General features: G+C 38.5%; 1 protein-coding gene across 1 annotated transcript in view; it reads left to right on the top strand.

The window, feature by feature from the left end:
• Nucleotides 1–22,991, top strand: part of CPSF160 (cleavage and polyadenylation specificity factor 160) — a 112,932-nt gene that overhangs the window by 65,223 nt on the left and 24,718 nt on the right. The window contains exons 18-23 of the mRNA XM_088962056.1: nucleotides 2,236–2,316; nucleotides 2,428–2,493; nucleotides 2,602–2,679; nucleotides 19,681–19,911; nucleotides 20,037–20,168; nucleotides 20,332–20,505. Of these exons, the coding sequence (XP_088818182.1) occupies nucleotides 2,236–2,316; nucleotides 2,428–2,493; nucleotides 2,602–2,679; nucleotides 19,681–19,911; nucleotides 20,037–20,168; nucleotides 20,332–20,505 (762 nt within the window). The remainder of the gene's footprint in view (nucleotides 1–2,235; nucleotides 2,317–2,427; nucleotides 2,494–2,601; nucleotides 2,680–19,680; nucleotides 19,912–20,036; nucleotides 20,169–20,331; nucleotides 20,506–22,991) is intronic.

Here is a 22,991-nt window from a genome sequence, read left to right as displayed (position 1 = left end):
ATAACATCAGGATGTTGGGGTTTAACCAACTAGAACTGGTTGTAGGTTTGAAAAAACCCTAAAGAAAGTCCAGAGAAATTAAGAGAAAAGCAGCCGCTCCTTCCAGATCACTCTAACCAACTTCTGGTGGCTGTCGATGTTAAAATAAAACTGAGACTTACCCAAAAAAGGCTGGCTGCCACTTCCAATCCTTGTCTGAACCCTAATCTTGAAAATCTTTCCTTCCCTTCGATTCTTCCTGATCACCGAACACTTTCCAAGGCTCTACAACCTCATGAAAAGCTGCTGCACTCAATCAGTGATTACAAGAACCATCTGATGGACTATTCTTGCTAAAACTTGAAACCCTAGGAAGTTCTCATGCAGTAAACCTGATTAGACTTACATGAGAAACTCTATGTTGGCTCTGATACCAACTTGTGTTGTAGAGACTGTAATCAGTCCTACTGTAGATGAGAATTCAACAAGAGAAAGTTCAGAAAATAGAAGAGAAAGAGGAGAAAGAGAGAGAGAGGAGAAGAAGAAGAGAGAAATCGTAGAGAGGAGATTTCAGAAAAAGAGTGTGGGTCAGTTGATGACTGCCGCCCACTCAGTTGCTATTTATATTAATACTTAAAACATAGTAGACTTACAATGTTGCCCCTACTGTTAACACAAATAAACAGCAGCTAACATAACTGAAATAACTACCTTTCTAACACTACTAACATGCTAACAGCAACATAAATAACATGCTAACTAACTCTACAACTATTGATTCGAACCTCCAAATGATCATAAACTCAAGCACCTTGGCAATTGAAAGCTCAAATCAGAGAAGCCATAGCATCAATCTGAACTACTTGTTCAGTTTGACACTCAGCTCTATGAACAGCATAGTTGATACCACAAGAGATTGGAATGGGGAATGCTGGGCCTAGGGGAAAGCTTATAAATATCATTTGCCTTTTCCTTAGATTGTCAGATAATGGCTGTTATATTTGGATGTCTTACTGCTCCATGTTTCTTGGAGAGTGGTGTTCCACTGCTTTTCCTTCTCAAGTATTTAAATTTTCTGTTATTATTAAAACATGGTACTGATGGTATTCTCTTCCTCTTGTGGTTATATAATCTTTTGTCATGAATAAGGTGTGAGAAGAGAGAAGAGAGAGCAAAAAGATGGAAGAGAAGAGAAAGGACTTGGGTGGAAGCTGTAAGGAATGATTAAAGCACCCATAATTTAATGATGGATATGACACGAAAAGAATGGAATGGTACAGGATTTATGTAGCTGACCCCACCCATATAAATGGTGAAACAGGATTTATGGTGAAACATAATGGATATGGTGATGATTACACCAAAATCCCCGAATATAGTTGTTTTCCTAAAATAACCCATTCGGAATACATGTTAAAAATTGCACACTATCAGTGTTTTAAAAGGTGTGGGAGGCATCCGCCTGGAGGTGCCCCCAAAACGCCCTGAGGCGTATGCCGGAGGCGTTGACACCCCTGAGGCATGTGCCTCAGGTGCAAGAGGCATAAGCCTCATGTGCTTTTTTCATGAGGCATGCTAGAAGTGTATGCCCTATATGCCTCACACATACCTCATATTAAAAACAGAAAAAAAAAAAGAAAAAGGAAGAAAAAAGGAGAGGAAAGGAAAGGAAAAGAAAGGGAAGGGAATAACAATCAAAAAAGAAAGGGAAGGAAAAAGAAAGAAAAATGAGATCCCCCTTCCTCATTCTCCTCTTCTTAAGGAGGCTTCCTTGTGTTTGGGAGGCTTATGCCTCTTACGTTCTGAACTACACCTCACTCTTCTAGGTAGTGGAACGCCTCACATCATGCCTCTGCATTTTAAAACATTGCATACTATACTCCCCCTCTAGGTAGCATTCACTAGCTTGCCTGGAATTATCCTAAAAACTATCCACATAGTGGAGGAGAATCTGACCTTAATTCTTGCTGAATTTGGAAATCTACAATTTCTTCTTTAATCCCCTCAATGGTATAGTTGATTGTGAACTCGCATCAGGCCTGTCTAGGATACAAACTTATAAAAATGATAAAAGAAAATGGTGATTTTATGTTGCGATAGAAGCAAGGTTGATTTTGCCCTTAGTTATGACTCAACTTTTACCACTACAGGAAATGTTTGGCTTAATTTTGTTTCACTTGGTTCTTAAGTAGGTTTCTGATTGTCTTTGTCATAAAGTTCGTTATTATTTTGATCCTTCCTTCATCTTTTTTGCAGTTATGTGATGGTTCGATTGTGGCATTTACTGTTCTTCACAATGTAAATTGCAATCATGGCCTCATATATGTGACATCCCAGGTACCAAAGGCAACTTCTGATTGCCATAATCTGGTTGATTCTTATACAAGAATATACTTATATATGTCCAATAATTTCTCATAATCTTGATACTTTCTTCCTTGGTATTAGGGTTTCTTGAAAATCTGCCAACTGCCATCTGTATCAAGTTATGACAACTATTGGCCAGTTCAAAAGGTTGGTTGGTTTCGTTCTCTCTATAAAATCTCGAGGGTCCCAATTTTCTAAATTTCTATATAAGGGTGGTTCCCAGCATTGATATGCTTGTTATTATTATTTCCACAGATTCCTTTGAAGGCAACTCCACATCAAGTCACTTACTTTGCTGAGAAGAATTTATACCCTTTGATAGTTTCTATTCCTGTAAGTCGTTTGTGCATTTTCTGGCCTAAATTTCTTCAAGATAAAATCACCACCATGCCTAGCAGAACTTATGTCCAAAGCCTTGCAATCATATTGTTTTTCACAGAACTGAGATATACCTTGTTAAAAACATGACTGGAAGCAATATGAATGAATAAATTTATAGACACAATCACCCAAAGGTATCGAATTATCAGATCAATAGTGATGAGCTGAGATCAATAGGGTAAAAATTGATAAGATAGGAACCATAGTAGCTGCTTCCACGAGAAAGTAGATGGTCCTTGAGAATCCTGTAAACGTGTTTTAACAATGCCAAGATATAACAGCTTTTCCTCTCATCAACTTTGTTTTTTGTAGTGTACTAAGAAATGACTTTCAGTTGGACACCGTAAGCTATGCTTGTGGATATTGGTAGTGGGGTCAGAACCTGAATATTGTCTTGTGGTCTGATATAACAAGTTGGAAAAATATGGGTTTATAGACACATCTTAGAAAAAGTATTTACTGAAGTATGGAGGTCTTGTGAACTCTAACTGTATATACCTGTACAGAATGGACACAAGTAAATTAAAAGGTTGATGTTTCTGTCTGGAAACAATCTACTAAAAAGGTGGACTTTATTATATAGCTAGATTCTGATTTATAATAAGAAAAGAAAAAAAAACAATTTTTGTAACTTGTAAGTATTCCTCAAGAATCCAAGAGTCTAGGTCTAGGGGTCTGACCTAACAAGCTGAAATAATTACGGATTTGTAGACACATCGTAGAAAAGGTATTTACCAAAGTATGGATGTGTTGGGAATTCTAGCAGTATAAAAAGTTTATATTTGCTACCTAGAAGCAATCTTGGTAGATTTTGGTCTATACCAAGAAGAAAACTGTTATGGACGCATTCGTGGGGAAGAAGTACTGCCGCCGGCAGCAGCAGTAACGTGGGGCCCTCATCAGATTATCTAGCTAGCCACAGTTCATCTTACCTTATCCTTATCTTATCTGCTTTCTTACTCTTATCCTATCTGTTCCAATAAGGATTAGTATAGAGTCTGATTTATCTTAGGGAGTTTTTATCCTTCTTGAGTAGGGAGTCTTATCTAGGAGTCTTATCTATCTTATCTGTAAGCAGTTTAGTTATCAAGGAATCTTCCTACAAGGAGGACTCTTACCTCTTGTAATCCCCTATTTAAGGAGCTGAAATTATGCAATAAAATATCAAATTTCCAGTCAAGAAAGAGAGTAAAAGGAGAGTTCAGTGATCTCTTGGACAAATCACCGTCTAGGACACCAAGATAGGTTCAGCTAGGAAGGGGAGGAACAAGGGAAAACAGGAGCTTTTCCCTGTGGACCGACCCGTGATGAGATCCTATTCCCGGGCCCATAACAAAAACAATTTTCATAAGCATCACTCAAGAATCCATGAGTGTCAAAATCTGAATTGGACACTTAACCCACTTAGGGACTTGCTATATGTTTCTGACTTTCTGTAAATTGCTGAAATGTCGTATTTTGGTTTTCTCCCAATCTAAGTGCAGGACTTTTATTTTAGCATACAATTGGCTATCTACCACAACTCAGAAATTTCTAAAATAAGAAAATACATCTTCCTCAGGAATTAAATTCAGGCATATTGTGCAGTGTGCACAATTGCGAAATAAGTTACAAAATATCTACATTGCAACCAAGACATGAAAAAGTTGTATAGCAGCTATAGCTGAATTCATCACTTTACATCAGATAAAAAGAGGTTGTTGTGGAACTGAATGCAACACTTGGGCTGTAGTGGATGTTTTCAAAAAAGTTGTGAAGCTCAGCAAGATAGAAATGTTAAAGATGGAGCTGGGTCAACTTTGGCAGTGCAATTAGGTGTTCTTTTTACCGAGGCAATTGTTGACAGCAACTCAGGGGTTTTAGAAGCTATTCAATTTTATTCTAGAAGTGATGTATGTGGAGAGAAGGACCTGACTAATGAGGTAAACACTGGTTTTAACTCGTAGCCAGAGGATCAGAACATCGTTGATTCAGGGAATTTTATGGAAATTGTTGCAGGGAATTGGGAAGAGATTTGGGTAGCAGATCTGAAACTAGTGAGGAAGGAAGCAGGAGGGAGATGAGATTCTCTGCTAGCTGAAACTCTGAACACACTCTGCAAGCATGAGAATCCTTCCGCACATTGGGAACATCTCCCCATGAATTTAACATAAACGTATGGGAGATGTTCCCAATGTGTGATTGGATGATATGTGTGCAGAGTTTTTGCTTGCAGGAGGATGTAGTTTATAAAAGGATCTGATTCTTAAAAGACCTAAAGGTAGAGGCTTAGTGATGACCATAGCATTGTGGAAGGAGGCTTTGTGGAAAATTTAATAGCACCACACTGATGACCATAGCATTGAAAAGGAAGAACAAGAAAAGGCAGCAATGGATAGAGGCTTAGTGGAAGGAGGCTTTGTGGAGAAAGCAAAATGGAGGTCAGCTTTGAGGGTAGAGGCCAAAGATTTTCTCTTTGAAGAAATACGGATCAAAGGAAGAATGGGACTGAAAATAAGAGAACAGAAGAGGGCTACGGTTCTTGTGGAAGGCTCAGACATGATTGTCTGGGTGAAGGAATATTGTCTTTGATGCAGCAACTAAAGGGAAACAGACAAAATGGAAAGAAAAGTCCTCAGAGTCAGGTAAGAGGTAGGTGATGGAGAACAAGGGGAATGCAAAGGGTGCATTCATATCTCTCACTGAATATTTTTCTAAAGGAAGGAAGCAGATGGTTTGCTTCCCTCAAGGGAAGAATGGCAAAGGATTGATAAAGATAGCTGGAATACTAACAAAATTCCTAAATAGAAGGGAATTGGAAAAAAAAGAACTATCGGAAATTGATGAAAGGGAACTAAGACCAGAAACTAGAAGACAGATCATGTATAAGGAAGAGGTACCAGAAAAGAAATTTTTATCCATGGAAAACAGTAGGAGGGATCCTTCCTGGATGGCAGATGGAACAGCAGGAAAATGGGAAAGAACACTAGTGGTTGAAGCTGGAGGATTGGTGGAAAGTTGCAGAACTACTGAAGCTCAAACTGGAGCTAAGAAGCACCTTCATCTTAACTCCGTTTTATTCTGCTAAGGCAGTATTGGACCCTCTCGAAAACCAGGTAAATGTTAGAGCATGTTGTATCCAAGATGTTCTGGGGACCTTTTCAGTCTATAAATGATCTTTTTCTTCAAACTCGAAAGTGTTCTTAATGGAAGATAATGTTACTGTCCTAGTGGTTGGGCTGCAATTCCATCTCTGGAATCAAGAAACTGCAAAACTCAATTGCTTTGCTGTGTGGAGCTCGCCTTGATGGTGTCTTCTGGGGAGATCTGCGAAGTGCAGCCATTCTACTGGGTGGAGTAAAACCAGAAGATATACCGAGGAAGGTGACTGTAATTGTGGATGAACTGTTCTTACCAGTTTGGTTAGTGTCCTCCATTGAAGCTAACCTTTGGAGGGAGGCAAGGCAGGAGGAAGACGAAAAGGTGAAGGAAATGGAGTTACGTGGCAACTTGAAGTTGGTTGGAAAAAAGAGACAAGGAAGTTTTACTGAAATGGAAACTCTACCTTTAGGCAGTCCAAAAGATTTGGGTCTGGAGACTATTAGGAGACGTGTGACACAAGGTAAAGGTTTGACAACCAATAGAACCTTTGCTCAGGTAGCTGCTTGTGGTGCCAAACAAAATATTTTGAATGATTCAAATGAAGGAAGGGTAGAGGTATTGGTAGCCTTGGGAATATGCACGGGAGTCCAACCAGCAGGCCCATCTCTAAATTGTAATTTTGGGCCCAATAGGCCCGAAAAGTTAAGTGGGCTATGCTTAAAAGACCCAAGAGTGAGGGGGGCGCATAACAACTTAAAGGAGCACGTGACAAGGTTGGCTCCTCAGGTAGACAGTAAAATCCGTCTACCATCGTCCTCCTCAAGCTCTTTCTCTCGTTCGAACAGTTCAGCGAAGGTCTCCAGCTCGTTACAGTGGAGACCCTCGAAGAAGATGCCACATAAGAAACAAGATCGTCGTAACTCCAGGAGTGTGAAGAGCAGTGAGGTTTTCGACACTGATTCAGAAAGATTGACAGACGATGAAGAACATTCTGATTCCGATTCAGATTTGGAAGAAACCTTTAGCTTGGGAAGTATCGACCTCCAAAAGCCAAGAGGTATACTGGAAGAGGGTAGCCTAAACATTGAACTGTTATTCCTAGGGGAGGAGACGGATTCGCAAGATTTTGGTAATATCAAAACGCAAAGAAGAGTGAGCCTTAGCAGCGGAGAACAGATCTTTCCCAAACTGGGTTTGCTATACAAAAGACAGGTGGAGTTGGGAACACTGAAAGAGGTAAGGCAGAGTGCATCCTGGCCAATAAACGAGTCCATCCCATTTGTGTAGCCTAGTCAGGACATCAGGCCAGAGAGACAGGAATCAAACTTGGAGCCCTTACCTAAGGAGTCACGTAGAGGGAAAGAGAAGTGAAGTTTCTTTGATTGTAGAGGGTGAGGAAGTATTGGTTGTACCTAGTCCGCTTCCACTGCTAATTCTGGAAAAGGGGAAGGGCCTAGTCCTGGCTCCAAGAATTGATACCCAGTAGTCAGTCCACATGCAACCATCTATGCTAATTCCAAGTAAGCCTGTCCATTTGGTTTTAGACACTAACTTGGGTTCTCTGCCTGTAACGGATGTCTTGGAATCCCGACCAGACCAACCAACTAGTAGCAGGGAAGTGGCGATTTGTGCCCTACTAGAGGAGTTAGAATGGATTTGGGAGTAGATTTGTGCCCTGCTGGAGGAATATAAACAGGAGGAAATGATAGAGGTGGCTCCAAAAAACCTTGAATCAGAGGCAAGAACCAATAGATTGGGCCAGGAATTAGGAAATAAAGGGTAGAATAGGAAGTCAGTGGGAAACAAGGGTAGGAAAAAGAAGAATAAGTCTGAAGTAGAGAGACTAATAATGGACAATGAAGGGGATATCGAGTTCAGTGGTAGAGGGGAAAGAAAGAAGGGTTCTAAATGAAGGAACACTATATTGGAGGGCTAAATTCTTGAGAGGTAATGACGATAATAAGTTGGAATGTAAGGGGTTTGGGTAGTGCCAGAAAAAGGAGATCGATTAAGGAGCAACTTAGGAGAGAAAGACCTGATGTTGTGATGTTGCAGGAGACAAAATTATCTGAACCGGATAGAAGGTGGGTCAGGGAGATCTGGAAAATAAGAGGGGTAAGATGGTGCTCAACTCCGTCGTGGGGAGCCTCGGGGGGAATAGTAACTCTGTGGAGGGAGGACTTCAGAGAACCAGTAGAGGAGCTAATAGGAAACTTCACTGTATCCCTAAAATTCAGAATGGTGGAAGATGGATTTACTTGGGTGCTAACAAATGTGTATGGTCCAAATAATCACAGAGAGGAATGAGTTATGTGAGGAGCTTCATGGAATTCAAGGTTTGTGGGAAGGTCCTTGGTGTTTGGGGGGTGATTTTAATGCAATAAGATTCACAAATGAGTCAAATAATCCTAGGCAAGCCATTACAACTAGTATGAGGAAGTTCAATAACTTCTTCATACTCTAGCTGAGGCACCTTCTAATAAGGAGTGGAGAAAAGCCATGAGAATGGAAATGGAGACACTAGAAAAGAACAACACATGGGAAGTTGTGGATCTACCAAGAAACAAGAAGACTGTAGGTTGTAAATGGGTTTTCACAATTAAGTACAAATCTGATGGGTCGTTAGAAAGGTACAAAGCACGACTGGTAGCCAAGGGATATACACAGACTTATGGGGTAGATTATCAGGAAACTTTTGCCCCAGTAGCTAAAATGAATACAGTAAGGGTGTTGTTGTCTTTGGCTGCTAACTATAATTGGGATTTGTAACAGTTTGTTGTAAAGAATGCATTTCTCCATGGTGATCTAGAAGAGGAGATATACATGGACATTCCATCGGGTTTTGGAGAAGGCATTAAGGGGAACAAAATTTGTAGGTTGAAGAAAGCACTATACGGCCTCAAACAATCTTCGAGAGCATGGTTTGGAAGGTTTACAAAGGTTATGCTTAGTACAGGTTACAAGCAAAGTCAAGGTGACCACACATTGTTCATCTGCAGGCTGCTCATCGAATTCTACACTATTTGAAAGCCAATCCAGGGAAAGGAATTTTATTCAGAAGAAATGGGGGACTGGCTCTTGAAGCATATACAGATGCCGATTATGCAGGATGTCCAGTAGATAGATGGTCCACTTCTGGTTACTGTACCTTCTTGGGAGGAAACTTAGTAACTTGGAGGAGTAAGAAGCAAAATGTAGTGGCTCGGTCAAGTGCAAAGGCATAATTCTGGGCTATGGCACAAGGAGTGTGAATTACTCTAGTTGAAGATAATTTTAGAAGACCTGAAGATTCCACGAGAAGAGCCTTTGAAACTATATTGTGACAACAAGTCAGCCATCAATGTTGCTCACAATCCTGTTCAACATGACAAGACGAAGCACATCGAAATTGACCGACACTTTATAAAAGAGAAACTGGACAGCAAGTTGATTTGCACTCCCTATGTATCTACAAAAGGACAATTGGCCAATGTACTTACTAAAGGGCTCAATAGTACAATCTTTAGAAGAATTATAGCTAAGCTGGGAATGGAGGTTCTCTATTCACCAGCTTGAGGGGGAGTGTTGGAAAATGTGGGATTTCTAGTGTAGATGTATATTTGGTAGTTAGCATTTATATTTGGTAATTGTGTAAAAATAGAATTATGTGAATATGTATTCCTAGAATTGTGGAAAAATATAATCCCTTAAATATGGGGATTAAAAAGATTAGTCCCTTAATTATAGGGATTGATTAGTCCCTTAATTATACGGATTGACTCCCTTAATTATAGGGATTGATTTAGAAAGTTTTTTTCTATTTATTGCAGCAACTTACTGTATAAATATGTCGATTGGCAATGGAATGAAGCAGATCAGTTTTCTACCATTTCGGACTTCTTGCCTAGGGTTAAGGAATGGTGGAGTGAAGAGATGAGAGAAGTGAAATGGGATGGGGTTAGATTCCACAAAAAATTAAGAAGGTTGAGAGGCAAAATAAGAGAATGGAATAAGGTTCAATTTGGAAAAGTGGAGGAGGTAAAAGCTAGATTATTGGTTCAGATTAAGGAGTTAGATGCAAAAGAATCCCAAGGGATGATGGATGAGCAAGACTGAGAAATGAGGAGGAAACTGAAAAAGGAGTTAGAGGAGACTTTGTTGAGGGAGGAGATCTCTTGGAGACAAAAATCCAGACTTAAGTGGATCAAGGAAGGGGATGGGAATACCAAATATTTTCATGCTTTGGTTAATGGGAGGAGGAAAAATTTGATACTAAAGCTTGAGGTTGATGGTGTGGAGATAACCTCTCAAGAGGAGATTGCCAGTAGGATTGTGGATCACTTCAAATCCATCTTTCAAAGACCCTTAGAGAATTGGTGTAGGGGAGGAGAATTGGCCAACTTTGAACCAAACAGATAAAGGATGGCTGGAAAGAATGATTGAGGAAGAGGAAATTAAACAAGATGTTTTTTCTATGGATAGGGCTAAGGCACCAGGCCCTGACGGATTTACAATAGCATTTTATCAGAACTATTGGGACATGGTTAAAGAAGACTTAATTGGAGTTTTTAGAGAATTTGAGGATAAAAATTTTGTGAGCCCTGGAATCAATGCCACTTTTATAGCCTTAATTCCCAAAAAGAATGATGCCAGACACCCCAAAGATTTTCGGCCAATTAGCCTGGTGACAAGCGTCTATAAGATTCTGGCAAAAGTGCTCTCTAGGAGGATCAAAGTAGTTCTCCTCTCTCTCGTTAGCCAAGCATAAGGAGCGTTTATACAGGATAGACAAATTACATATTAGATCCTTATTGCAAACGAGAGTGTGGAAGAGATAAGGAGATCGGGTAGGAAAGGATTTGTTTTCAAGCTGGACTTGGAGAAAGCCTATGACTTAGTGGATTGGAATTTCCTGCTAGAGATGTCGAGAAGACGTGGATTTGGGGATAAATGGTGTAATTGGATTAGAGGATGCTTAAACTCTTGCCGTTATTCAGCGTTGTTGAATGGGGTGGTTAAGGACTTTTCTCCAGCCAATAGAGGCTTAAGACAAGGGGATCCACTCTCCCCTTTCCTCTTTACACTTGTTGCTTTTGTCTTTAGTAGGATGATCTCCAAAGCAGATGAGGAGGGCCAAATAAAGGGATGAAGAATAGGGAGCAGAGGCATTCCAGTAACTCTCCTTCAGTTTGCTGATGATATTGCTATTTTCTGTGAAGGGAATGAGTTGAGCAAAGTGGAGAACCTCAAAATTTTAATAAGTACTTTTGAGAGGGTCTCCAACTTGAAGGTAAATTTTGATAAAAGTTGTGTGGCTAGAGTAAACTTGGAGAATAGGGAGATTGAATCCATTGCAGAATGCTTAGGTTGCAATATTTCTTCTTGGCCTTTGACATACTTAGGGCTACCCTTAGAAGCCAACCCTAAAGAAAGTAGTTTCTGGGCCCCTATTGTGGAGAAATTTGATAAGTGCTTGGCGGCTTGGAAAAAGAATTACATTTCAATAGGGGGTAGGTTGACTTTAATTAAGGCTACACTTGCCAACCTTCCAACCTACTTCCTTTCAGTGTTCAGGATTCCTCCAAGGGAGGCTAAGAAATTGGAGAAGAGAATGAGGGATTTTCTATGGGAACCAGGAGAGGTGAAAAATGATCACTTGATCAGATGGGAGATAGTTAACAAACCAAAGGAAGAAGGGGATTTAGGGATAGGGGACATAGTGTTGAAGAATGTAGCTCTTCTAGGGAAGTGGCTATGGAGATGGCCCCGAGAGAGAGAGAGATTATGGCATGAGGTGGTGGCAAGCATTCATGGTTGTGTAGGAAATGGTTGGGATTACTACACCTTGGAAGGCTATACATGGTATTCTCCCTCGCTTCCTCAGATTCATCAGGTATGATGCTTGTTCTGGTAATGTTATTCTATTTTGAAAGGATATTTGGGTGGGTACTGAACCCCTCAAAGATTGTTTCCCCTCGCTCTATTCCATTTCCCTTCACAAACTTGAGCCAATTGCAACTTTTCTCCCGAGCCCGTTTAACCCCTTATATTTAAACTAGGAATTTGGGTTTCGTAGAGGGTTAAGGGATGGTGAGTCGAATTGTGTTATTGAGCTAATTCATTTACTAGAATCCATTTGCTTGGACTCCACTTCTTCTGATCAAAGGGTTTGGACTCCTCTTCCAAAAGGTACTTTTACTTGCTCTTTTCTAAAATCCCTCAGTTCTAACCCCATTTCCCAATGATTCCCTGCCAAAGAAGTCTGGGCACGACCTATTCCTCCAAAAATTGATGTATTCTGCTGGGAAGTCTTCTATGGGAAAATGAAGACTGTGTCCATTTGTTGATCTCCTGTTCCTTTGCTACAGAAAAAGAGACCCTCACTTTGTCTTTCCCCAAATTGGTGTTCCTTGTGTAAGGTCGAGAATGAAGATTGTGTCCATTTGTTGATCTCCTGTTCCTTTGCTACAGCTATATGGAGGTGGAGCCTTTGTTTATTTGGAGGTAGGTGGTCTATGCCTTCTGATTTAAGCTTGTTATTCATCCCATCTGTCTTTGTTTGGCACACTAGAAGAGATAAGGTCATGTGGAAATGTATCAGGGCAGCCACTTTGTGGACTCTTTGGGAGGAAAGGAATGCAAGAATTTTCTTAGAGAAGGAAATAGGGTTAGATGAAATGAAGGATTGTATCCTAACAAGAGCAATCCATTGGCTGAAAACTGTGGACATCTTTGATGATTTCTCCTTTGATGACTTGTGGAGGAATTGGCTAGTAATAGCTAACACTTCAACAAAGAAGGATAGAATTCTGTCAGAATGGGTTCCGCCTTTGGAAGGTGTCATCAAGCTTAACTTTGATGGAAGCAGCCAAGGCAACCCCGTGCCTTCAGATATAGGGGGTATCCTAAGAAATAAGGACAGCAACATAATTTCCCTATTCTCAGGACCGGTGGGAGTGGGGGATTCTACAAGGGCAGAAATCCTTGCTGCAGTACAAGGAATTCAGATCGCCAACCAGCTTGGGGTGGAGCATCTCCTAGTTGAAGGGGACTCTCAGGTGGTAACAAGGTGGCTCCTAAACTTGGATACCACCATTTGGGGCTACAAAGATCTCGTAAAAAAAGTAAAGTGGTTAACCAACAATATGAGAGTTGAGGTAAAATGGGTTAGTAGGTCTGCTAATTCTTTGACTGATGCTTTAGCCAAACAAGGGGTTAATAGGGAACATCTATTTTGTGCTTCTATGTAAGTTGTTATTAATTTGGAAATTTGTACTTAACTAGCCCGGAGAGGTTGCAACTCGTGCCTTTCCTTGGGGACTTTGTACTATTGTCTATTGCTGAGTAATAAAATTATTTCAATTATCAAAAAAAAAAAGGACCTAAAGGTTGAAGTTTAGGGCAGCTGATTCATGTGACTATGGTGTTTTCTAGGTTGAAGGATGGGCTCTATGGGGTAGGGGCAAGTAATAAATGCAAAAGACTGTATAAGAGGAAAATGGTGAAAGTTAAAGCTGATCAACACATTGGGAAATCAGATAATTCTGCTATCAAGAAAAATTAGGACTCTTCGTTGGTGGCAGTGTTCATGTTGAAGGACTTGAGAGGATTTGATATTAAATCTTAAAAGTAGGGAGTTGGACAAGGAGAAGGGTTCAGAGGGGCAAGAGAGAGATGTTGATCAAAAACAAGGCGTGTAGAGAACAAGTTAGAGTTGGAAAAGTGATAGAAGCAGAGGTTCAAGTGAGCAAAATCCCGGGACTTTTCTTTGTGGGTAGAGAAGATTTTGCTAGGAAAGCTTTTATAGAATTAGAAAAAGGTGAGGTAGATAAGGTAGGATAAGCTCAAGGTTGTTTCGGCTGAAGGGAGAAGAGGGGTTGGATTGGGAGTTTGGATTGGTCATGCTGGATGGGTGGCTGAATTAGGGCAATCTTGTTAGTTGAGATGGAAGATGTATGGCCTGATTGTTGGGTTCTTGTTTTTCCTTTTGGATGTTTTGGGTGGGGAAGGGATGTTTGGGATGTTGGTTCTTTTGTTGGTGTTTCTGTTATTCTTTCTTGGAGTGATTTCTTGTTACCTGAAGTTGTATTCTTCTTTAGTAGTTTTAATAGAATTTTCATTTTTATTTGTAAAACTCGGTTTCAGACCTGCAAAAGAGAGAGAATAGAGATATCATAGTTGTTAAGGCAACACCTAGGTGACAAGGCGCCCTTGGAGGCTTGCCTCGCCCAGTCGCCTAGCAGTTTTGTGCACTGGGTTATAAAATGCTTTTATCTTTTTAATTTTTTGACATTATAATTATAAAATAGACATTATTAAACTAGAATATTCATTTTATGTGTTTATATACTAATTTATTTTTCTTATTTTCTTATTTTCTTATTTTCTTAGGGTTTAATCAATGCAACATTGCTAACTGCTGTATTGAACCCATGGTTCATAGTATTGATACACCTCTGTGTATTGGCAGAGGTGTATCGGTACTTATAACGATACTCTGCCTATTTTTTTATATTATTTAAAAAAATGGGCCCCCAAAAAACATTTGTAAACAGGTATCGAGACCCCAAAGATACAATACAATACACCCAATATGGGGCGTATTGTATCGAAATTTTAATCCTTGATTGAACCCTCAAAAATTTCAAAACCCGAACCTATAAGCAAAGGAAGAACTTAAAATTTTGTCTAATCAACACATTTTCTTCTTCCACCTTTTCTTTTCTTCTTTCCTATAACAAAAGTAGGGGTTCATGCCCTATATTTTTTGAATTTTCTTTACTTTGTTCTTTTTCTTCTCATAAAATGTTGATTTTCTAGACTTAAACATGAAACTTATATTTTTCTTATGAAAATTATGAATAATTATTAAGGCAAGATGGTTATGGAACCTAGGGAACTACCCTAGGATATATGGTTTGACTTAAAACTACGAGAGATATGTAGAGGAAGAAAGAATCAAAGGTTGAGAGAATCCAATAATGTTGGCTTGGTGGCACCTACTTTTATTATAAAATGGGGAGACATAATACAAAGGAAAAAGACTTAAATTCCCCTGCACATACACATGCCAATATTTCAATATGCAAGCTTCTTGAGATGGTTGTAAGGATTGGATGCTTTTTATTTTTTTGCCCGTGTTATGGGGTGGTTTCTTATCTCCTAGGTCCATGCCTTATCCCAACTATAAGGGGCTGGCTACATGAATCTTATTTTGCCAATCCGTTCTATTTTACAACCATATCCACTATGAATTTATTAGTGCTTAAATCACTTCTTACTACTTCTACCCATGTCCTTTTTACCCCTAGCTCTTCTAGCCCCTTCCACTTGTAACAAATCACTTCTTTTAATCGGATTTGTTGGTGGACTTCTATACATGTGACTAAACCACCTTAGCTTATGTTCCCTCATTTTATCACTTATAGGAGCTACTCCTAGGTTTCTACAAATGGGTTCATTCCCGAACCTATATTTTCTGGTTTTTCCACTCATCAATCTTAACATTCATATTTTTGTCACTCATTTTCCGAACATCTTTATTAACTGCCCAACACATTGCTCCTTACAACATAACTAGCCTTACAATTGTTTTATAGAATTTTCCTTTTAATCTAAGTGGTATTCTCTTATCACAAAAAAAAAAAAAAGTCTAGATGCAGTGATGGACCCCTCCATATTTTTCTCAACCTACCCTAATTCTCTGGTTGAGATCACCCTCAGTCTCTCCCTTGTTATGGATTATTGAACCAAGGTATCAAAAATGGTAACAATGAGTTATCTCTTGGTTTTCAATCCTATATGTTTCTGATACATTCCTATTATTACTAAATTTACATGCCATATACTCTATTTTAGTGCTATTTATTTCAAAACCTCTTGTTTCTAGTGCATTTGTCCATAAGCTTAATTTTGCATTTAATCCTTCGTTTCATGAATTAAAATAATATTATCTGCAAACAACATGCACCATGGAACTTCCTCCTGAATATATTTAGTTAATTCATCTATGATCAATGCAAATAGATAAGAGCTAAGTGTTGAATCTTGGTGAAGACCCATCATAATTGTAAAATCTAAAGTCTTTCCCATTGGTGTTAAAACATTGGTTGTTGCCCCCTCATACATATCCTTAATTAGGTCTATATACCTATTTTGAACCCCTTTCTTTTCTAAGACCCACCTTTCTAGATTAATGAAATACTATATAAAGATTTTTCTTTTTTCTCTCTAAACTTTTCTATCAATTGTCTCAAAAGAAATATAGTTTCCATGGTTGATCTCCCTAGCATAAAGCCGAAGTGTTTCTTTTCTAGTCGTAATCTTTGTTCAATTATTCTCTCCCAAAGTTCCAAAATGTGGGTGTTTAATCCTTTAATAGTTTTTTATAACTTTGTTTTTCACCGTTGTTCTTAAATATAGGCACCTTGCTACTATTTCTCTAATCATCAGGCATCCTCTTTTCTTTTACTATCTTATTAAATAGCTTAGTTAGGCATAACAAGCCTACCTCTCCCATACCTTTCTACACTTCTATTGGAATCCCATCAGGTCCTAATGCATTTCACTTCTTTATCTTATTTTGTGCATCCTTTACTTTAGTAGGTCTAACTTTATGAAGGTACGCATTATTGTTAACAATATTAGTATTGCTAGCTTCTTTTCCATTACCACCCTCTCCTTGTTCATTTAAAAGGTGCATGCATGGTGCGCATAGGTGTGTGCTTGATGCTCCTTGGCCCAAGTGTTCACCTGATGCACCTTGTGCATTGGCCCAGGAGTGCGCCTTTTGAAAATTGTACAATTTGTTGCTTTTTTTTGAACCTAGTGGTTGGGTTCATTAGCAAGTCCTATTTTCTAATGTTGTTCATTCATTCATCTTAATAAAATATCTTCTTTAAAGGCAATTAAAATTATAAAATCATTATTTTTTTGTGTGAGAATTAAGAATTTAGGACCCTAACATGGACTTGTTTGGGTTTGCCTCGAGGGGTGTGGCACAAAGGCGACTCGTAGAATCAGGAATGTAATATGTTTTACATCACATTAGCTACTTTAAGTAATGCAATTGATGAAAAAAGGAGATTGTGGCTTTACATGCTTAAAAATTGTAGGAAACTGTGGACCCTACATTGAGAGTATTCGTGTGACACCCTGAGATGTACTTAGATTTAATTGATTAGTATCAGCTTTCCTAGTGGGATAAGGATAAGTTTTATTCCATCTTATCTAGGATTAGTTTTATTTTAATCTTGTCTTTTATTGCCATGTTAGCATTAAAGTTATTTACAATTAGGAAACCACGTATATAAATTAACGAGTGGGGCGGCTGTTTTAAGCACTCCAGCCATTCTCTTCTTTCAAAGCTTCACCCACGAGTGCTCCTTCTCTATCTCTCTTCTTCTCTTCTTCTCCTTTTCTCCTTCTCTTTACATGTTATGTTTATGTTTATATTTCTTATTAATATTTTTTATTTTTATTTTTGAATTTTTTGACATTTTTTTGGTTTTTAGCAAATTTTTGTATTTTTGCGCCTTGCTTCAAAAAGGTGCACACCTCACCTTGCGCCTCGGGTGCAAAATGGCCCTTGCGCCTTTTTTGCTCCTTGCACTTTTAAAACATTGTTTACCAAGACTCTTTGATCTTCATCTTTAATGCATTAAACATGATTTAAATCAATGTTTTAAAATGTGGGGGTGTGACGCGAGCCATTCTGCTACCTAGAGGTGAATCATAGTTTAGAACGTAAGAGGTGTAAGCCTCCTTAAGAGGAGGGGGATGAGGAGGAAGGGGGAAGGGGAGGAGGAAGAAGAGATAGGAGGATCTCATTTTTCTTTATTTTTAATAATTTTTTTATATTAAGAAGATTTTTAATAAAAATGTTTCCCCTTATCTTCCCTTCCCTTTTCTTTTCTTTCTTTTTCTCTTTTTCTTCTCTTTCTTTCTTTTTCTTTCCCTTCCCTTTCTTTTCTTTTCCTTTCCTTTTTTTTTTTTCTTTTTTTTCTGTCTTTTTATATGTGGTGTGTGTGTGTGGGTGGTTGGGTGTCTGAAGCATACGAGGCATATGCCTCTTGCACTCTTCAGGGCATTTTGGGGGCACCTTTCCTGGAGGCATGCCTCCAAGCACATGCCTCCCACGTCTTTTAAAACACTGGTTTGAATCTTTACCTTTCATTTCTCTCCACTTTTCTAGTTTATATTATTCATTTTTCTCCCTCTTTACTGCTTAATTTATAGTAAAGCTCATCATAACATAAGCCCTATGTTTAGTTTCATGCAATTTCTTTTAACTTCCTTTCTTATGAATTTGTATTTTTTTTTAATTTTCTGCATTTTTATCTTCTTGGCATTCTTTGTAATATGCTCATTTTAATCCGATTATATTTTGAACCTCTTCATTCCACCACCAACACCAGGTTTTTATAATACTTTTCCATTTCCCTTTAAATTCTCCTAAGACCACCTTTGTTGTTTTCTTTATGTTGTTTTCCATTTCAAGCCAAATATCGTTGATCTTTCCATATAAATTCAAATTTCCTTCTATTGTCAACTTCTTTCTAAATTGAGCTAGTTTTTCTCCTTTTTGGTTTTCCCATCTAATTCTTGGCACCTATTTTTTTCCCTATTTCTCGTCCATTTCCTAATGTGCACATCTATCACCACTAATATCCGTTGTGTTGTTAAGCTTTCTCTTGGAATAACTTTGCAACTTTACACGTCTTTCGTTCTGTTCTCTTATTATGGAAAAAAAAATCGATTTGACTTTTGTGTGATTCACTTTTAAATGCTATTAAGTGTTCACCCTTCTTTTTGAAAAAGGTGTTTAAAATTGCCATATCATAAGCTACTGCAGAATCTAATATCATAGGTCCTGATTCATTCCTCTTCCCAAACCCCAAATCCAAATCCTCCATGTACTATTTCATATCCTATACTTATTTTCCTTACATGCCCATTTACATCTCCTCCTATAAAAATCTTCTCTTCATTTGGAATTTCTTGGATTAAACCTTCTATGCTTTCCCAAAATTGTCTTTTAGTGTTTTCTTCTAATTATGTTAATGATTTACTCACCTAAAATAGGCCTAATTAAAATTATTCTATCCCCAATTCTTTTAACATTTATAATTCCATTTTTTAAATCCTTATCCATTATTACTGCTACACCATTACTTTTATTCACCTCTCCTGTATACCATAATTTTAAACCATTGTTTTTTTTTAAGCTTTTCTACCCTTCCTTTTAGGTTCTTGTAGGCATGCAATATTAACCCTTCTCCTCTTCATAGTGTTTACTAATTCCATATTTTTCTTGTTAATGTTCCAACATTCCAAGTGGTGCTTCTTGGACTAGCTTTTTTACCTACCCCCGTCCAAAATGATGTGGGAACCCTTGGCTGTTCGACACCACAGCCAAGCATTGCTGTAGTGGGTCACTTATGGGGACCATTCTAGCAAACCGTTGCCCACTTAACACACTCGAGTTAGGGTGCAGTGTGTCATTTCTAGAAAATGCCCTAGCATGAGCACGAAAAGACAAATCAAGATCCATATTAATGAGGGATTGGAAAAAGTTTGGCAAATTTTTCTTTTTTATTTACTACCAAAAAATCTTATCAAAATAAGTGGCAGAGGCAGAAAAAGTACAGGTTGAAGAAAAGTGAAGTAATGCTTTTACTCAGAAACAGCTAATGCAAGATGCATCAACATTAGTTTGCAAATATCCTTGCACATTAGTTTTTATTTTAATTGTTATCCCTGTTTATTAGCTTGTGAAAAAAAAAACATTCTTTTTCTTAGTTACTGCTCAAAGGCTAAATGTGCACAGGTATTTTCATTTTTCTCCACATAATTTATTTTGGATTTGCAATTGACCTCTTTCTCTTTCTGCAGGTTGTTAAGCCATTGAATCAAGTTCTTTCATCATTGGTTGACCAAGAAGGTGGTCATCAGATTGATCATGATGGCTTGAGCCCTGATGAACTGCATAGGACCTACACTGTAGATGAATTTGAGGTTCGAATCATGGAGCCAGAAAAATCGGGTGGCCCTTGGCAAACAAAGGTCACAATTCCAATGCAAAGTTGTGAAAATGCATTAACTGTGCGAATGGTTACTTTGTTTGTAAGTTTTCTTGTCAGTCTTTCTATTGACATGGAGTTCTTGGTTTGCACCCAGTTCTTTCTTTTAGGATGTGCTCATGTGCATGTTGCAGCTTCTCCCTCTTATTTAGTTTTTTATCCTCACAGAATACAACAACAAAAGAAAATGAAACACTTTTGGCCATTGGAACAGCATATGTTCAAGGAGAAGATGTAGCTGCAAGAGGACGTGTCCTTCTGTTTTCTATTGGAAGAAATACAGATAATCCTCAAAATTTGGTATTAGTTTAGATGACCTTTACTTCTATTCCCTTGATCCATTTTTATTTTCTACAGGAATTTCACCTTATACCCCAAAGAAATATCCTTCTTCCTTGTATTCCTATGGGACTCATGATTTCTTTTTGGTTATATTTTTTATTATTCGCTTTTTCTCTTTCAGGTTTCAGAGGTGTATTCAAAGGAATTGAAAGGGGCTATCTCTGCCTTAGCCTCACTTCAAGGACACTTGCTGATAGCTTCTGGCCCTAAAATCATCTTACACAAGTGGACTGGTACTGAGTTGAATGGTGTTGCATTTTTTGATGCTCCCCTATATGTTGTCAGCCTAAATATTGTACGTAGATCTTTTCTGAAACCTTAATTCCCTTTTTCATGTTCTTTTCTTTTCTGTATATATCCTCTATTTATTTTTGTTATTTTTATGGTCCAAATATGGTCTCTTGTGCTTCTCCATCTAAGTTACAATGATATTGATATGTTGGTCACAAAATGTAATATGGCATGGAATTACAGGTAAAAGGTTACAGTTCAACAAAATGTATAGTTGCATCAATGTTTCATCATAAAAAGCAACCTTTCCCATTCCATATTTAGCTCTCCTGTAGATACTATACTATTGAAGATAATGCAAAAAAGATCCCTTTCCAAGAAGGAACTCCATCTGATCGCATTACTGAAGTGGAGGAACTAAACAAGATGAAGGTTGGAAAGATGTGGTATCCCAATAGAAGTGTGGAAAGATATGGGAGAGTTAGGCTTATTATGGCTAACTAAACTATTTAATAAGATGATGAAAACAAAGTAATTGCTACATGAATGGAGAAAGAGCACTACGGTGCCTATATTTAAAAACTAGGGGTGATACACAAAGTTGTAATAATTATCAAGGAATTAAACTCATTAATGATGTGATGGAAGCAAAATTAAATGAATTATAGGTTCATCATAGGGGCAAGGTATGTGGGACCATTTAAATGAAGGGATGGGAAATCCATCATATGGATGGCCAAACCCTGTAGGAAGATTGGGCGAAATTTCAAAAATTTCTTCCTCTCCCATCCGGGAATCGTATTCCCTAATTTAGAAAACTGCATTTTCAAGGTTCATTATTGAATCCAAAACCCGACAATATCTGAAACCAAAGGGAAGTGAGGGATATACCTGATACGAAGTAACAGTAACTCCCAACACAAGTCTTCACACCCAAAGAGAAGACCACAACCCGCTTCCACTGAAGATGACACGGTGTGTAGTGAAGCAGGATTAGCAGGATGGTTCTTCAGCAAGATTCGAGCAAGAGCTGGTGAGCACGACTTCAAATTGTTTCTTCTACCAAGAAACAATATCAAGAACCTTTATTGATCAGATCCACAAGTGGAGATCAAACTGGGTAGGGGCGGCAAGAGCTGGGGAAGAATTGTGCAATTTGTTGTGTTGAAAATCTGAGGAATTCGCCCCTATTTATAGCCTTCTTGGATCAGCCTCCTAATCTAATTAGGAGAGGGTTTCCTAATCCAAATCTTATATTTGGATTTGGACTCTTAAATGGATAAGACTTATCTTATCCTTCAGCTAATCCTAATCAGTTTAAAACTGAATTTGCCCCCTTTTAATTAACTAACTTAAGCCCAGTTCTAATTGGGCCTTAGGCCCATTAAGCTTATGTGCCCACTTACTCTTTAATCTGCTGCCAACTTGGCTCTCTTTGTATGGTGTGGGACTCTAACATTGATCTACACATCAGCCACATGGGTTCAGCCCAACCTCTGTTACAAGGCCTAGCCGAATTCACTGCATTAAACAGTGAACCCCCAAGTCCATCAACATGGGCTCTTAATGGGTCCAACATTTACACTAAATAGTTCTCGGATCCAGCCACCTTATGAAAACCCAAGAAATGTAGGCAAATGCAAGATTAGCCCATCAGATATTACTCCTCAATGGTCTTATACTTAACCTCTCAGCCCATAATGATCAAACACTACACGACAAGAGAGGACCTCTCCCTTGGTTGCAAGGTATAGTGTTGCACTCTCTACTCACATGGATCCCGGAATTAAAACATTTTGCAAACAATTTGAAACCATAATATATAAGTATATATCTATATAAACATATTTTGCAAAAACAAATTTCAAACACATTATCAGAGAGAGTGCACTCCCCAATCATTCACTTTGTCCAACAAAGGGGCTGATCCTGTCACTATGATCAGTCACTCAGGTGAATTCTCGGGCTGTCCCAACATACCCAGGTTTTGACCCGGTAAAGGATCTCATGATTGGCATATTAAAGACAACCCAATCCGACACCTAGTGCAGTATCATAATTGAGTCTAGGGGTCAGGTGTAACATTCCAGTTTTGCCCATCTATCTCCATGGTCCAGGGCAATACTGGAATTTGGTCCGGTTCAGGGTTTCAAGAAAACCCACACTGCATGTACCTCAGGTCTCACCCTGGCAGCTGAGACAAGCCACCCCAACCAACTTGGCGGGACATCAGTGTCAGCCTTGGTAGGATGCATCTCCCTAGATCTATCCAGCGGCTATGAAGATTTTAAACTAACACGAGTCTCATAAGTGTCCAGTTTAAGGGTATTACACAGAAACACACCATAATAACATTAATCAATTATGCACTTTATTCATTTACAATAAATGACAATAAGTACATCAATCTGATTGGAGCTAAGGGCATACACTGTCTAACATTAGATTATAGGAGACTGTTTAGCTTTGTTAGGAAATTTGATATACACTGAAATGCTCCAATTGTTGGTTACATATTGAACAGTCATGCACCGTTTTGAGTGGTAAGAA

The sequence above is a fragment of the Nelumbo lutea genome, chromosome 1, assembly GCF_056320005.1.
Source record: "Nelumbo lutea isolate HS-2025 chromosome 1, American lotus-T2T, whole genome shotgun sequence".
Taxonomy (NCBI): domain Eukaryota; kingdom Viridiplantae; phylum Streptophyta; class Magnoliopsida; order Proteales; family Nelumbonaceae; genus Nelumbo; species Nelumbo lutea.
The sequence above is the reverse complement of the archived record's forward strand: the minus strand, read 5'-3'. Positions and strand labels throughout refer to the sequence as shown.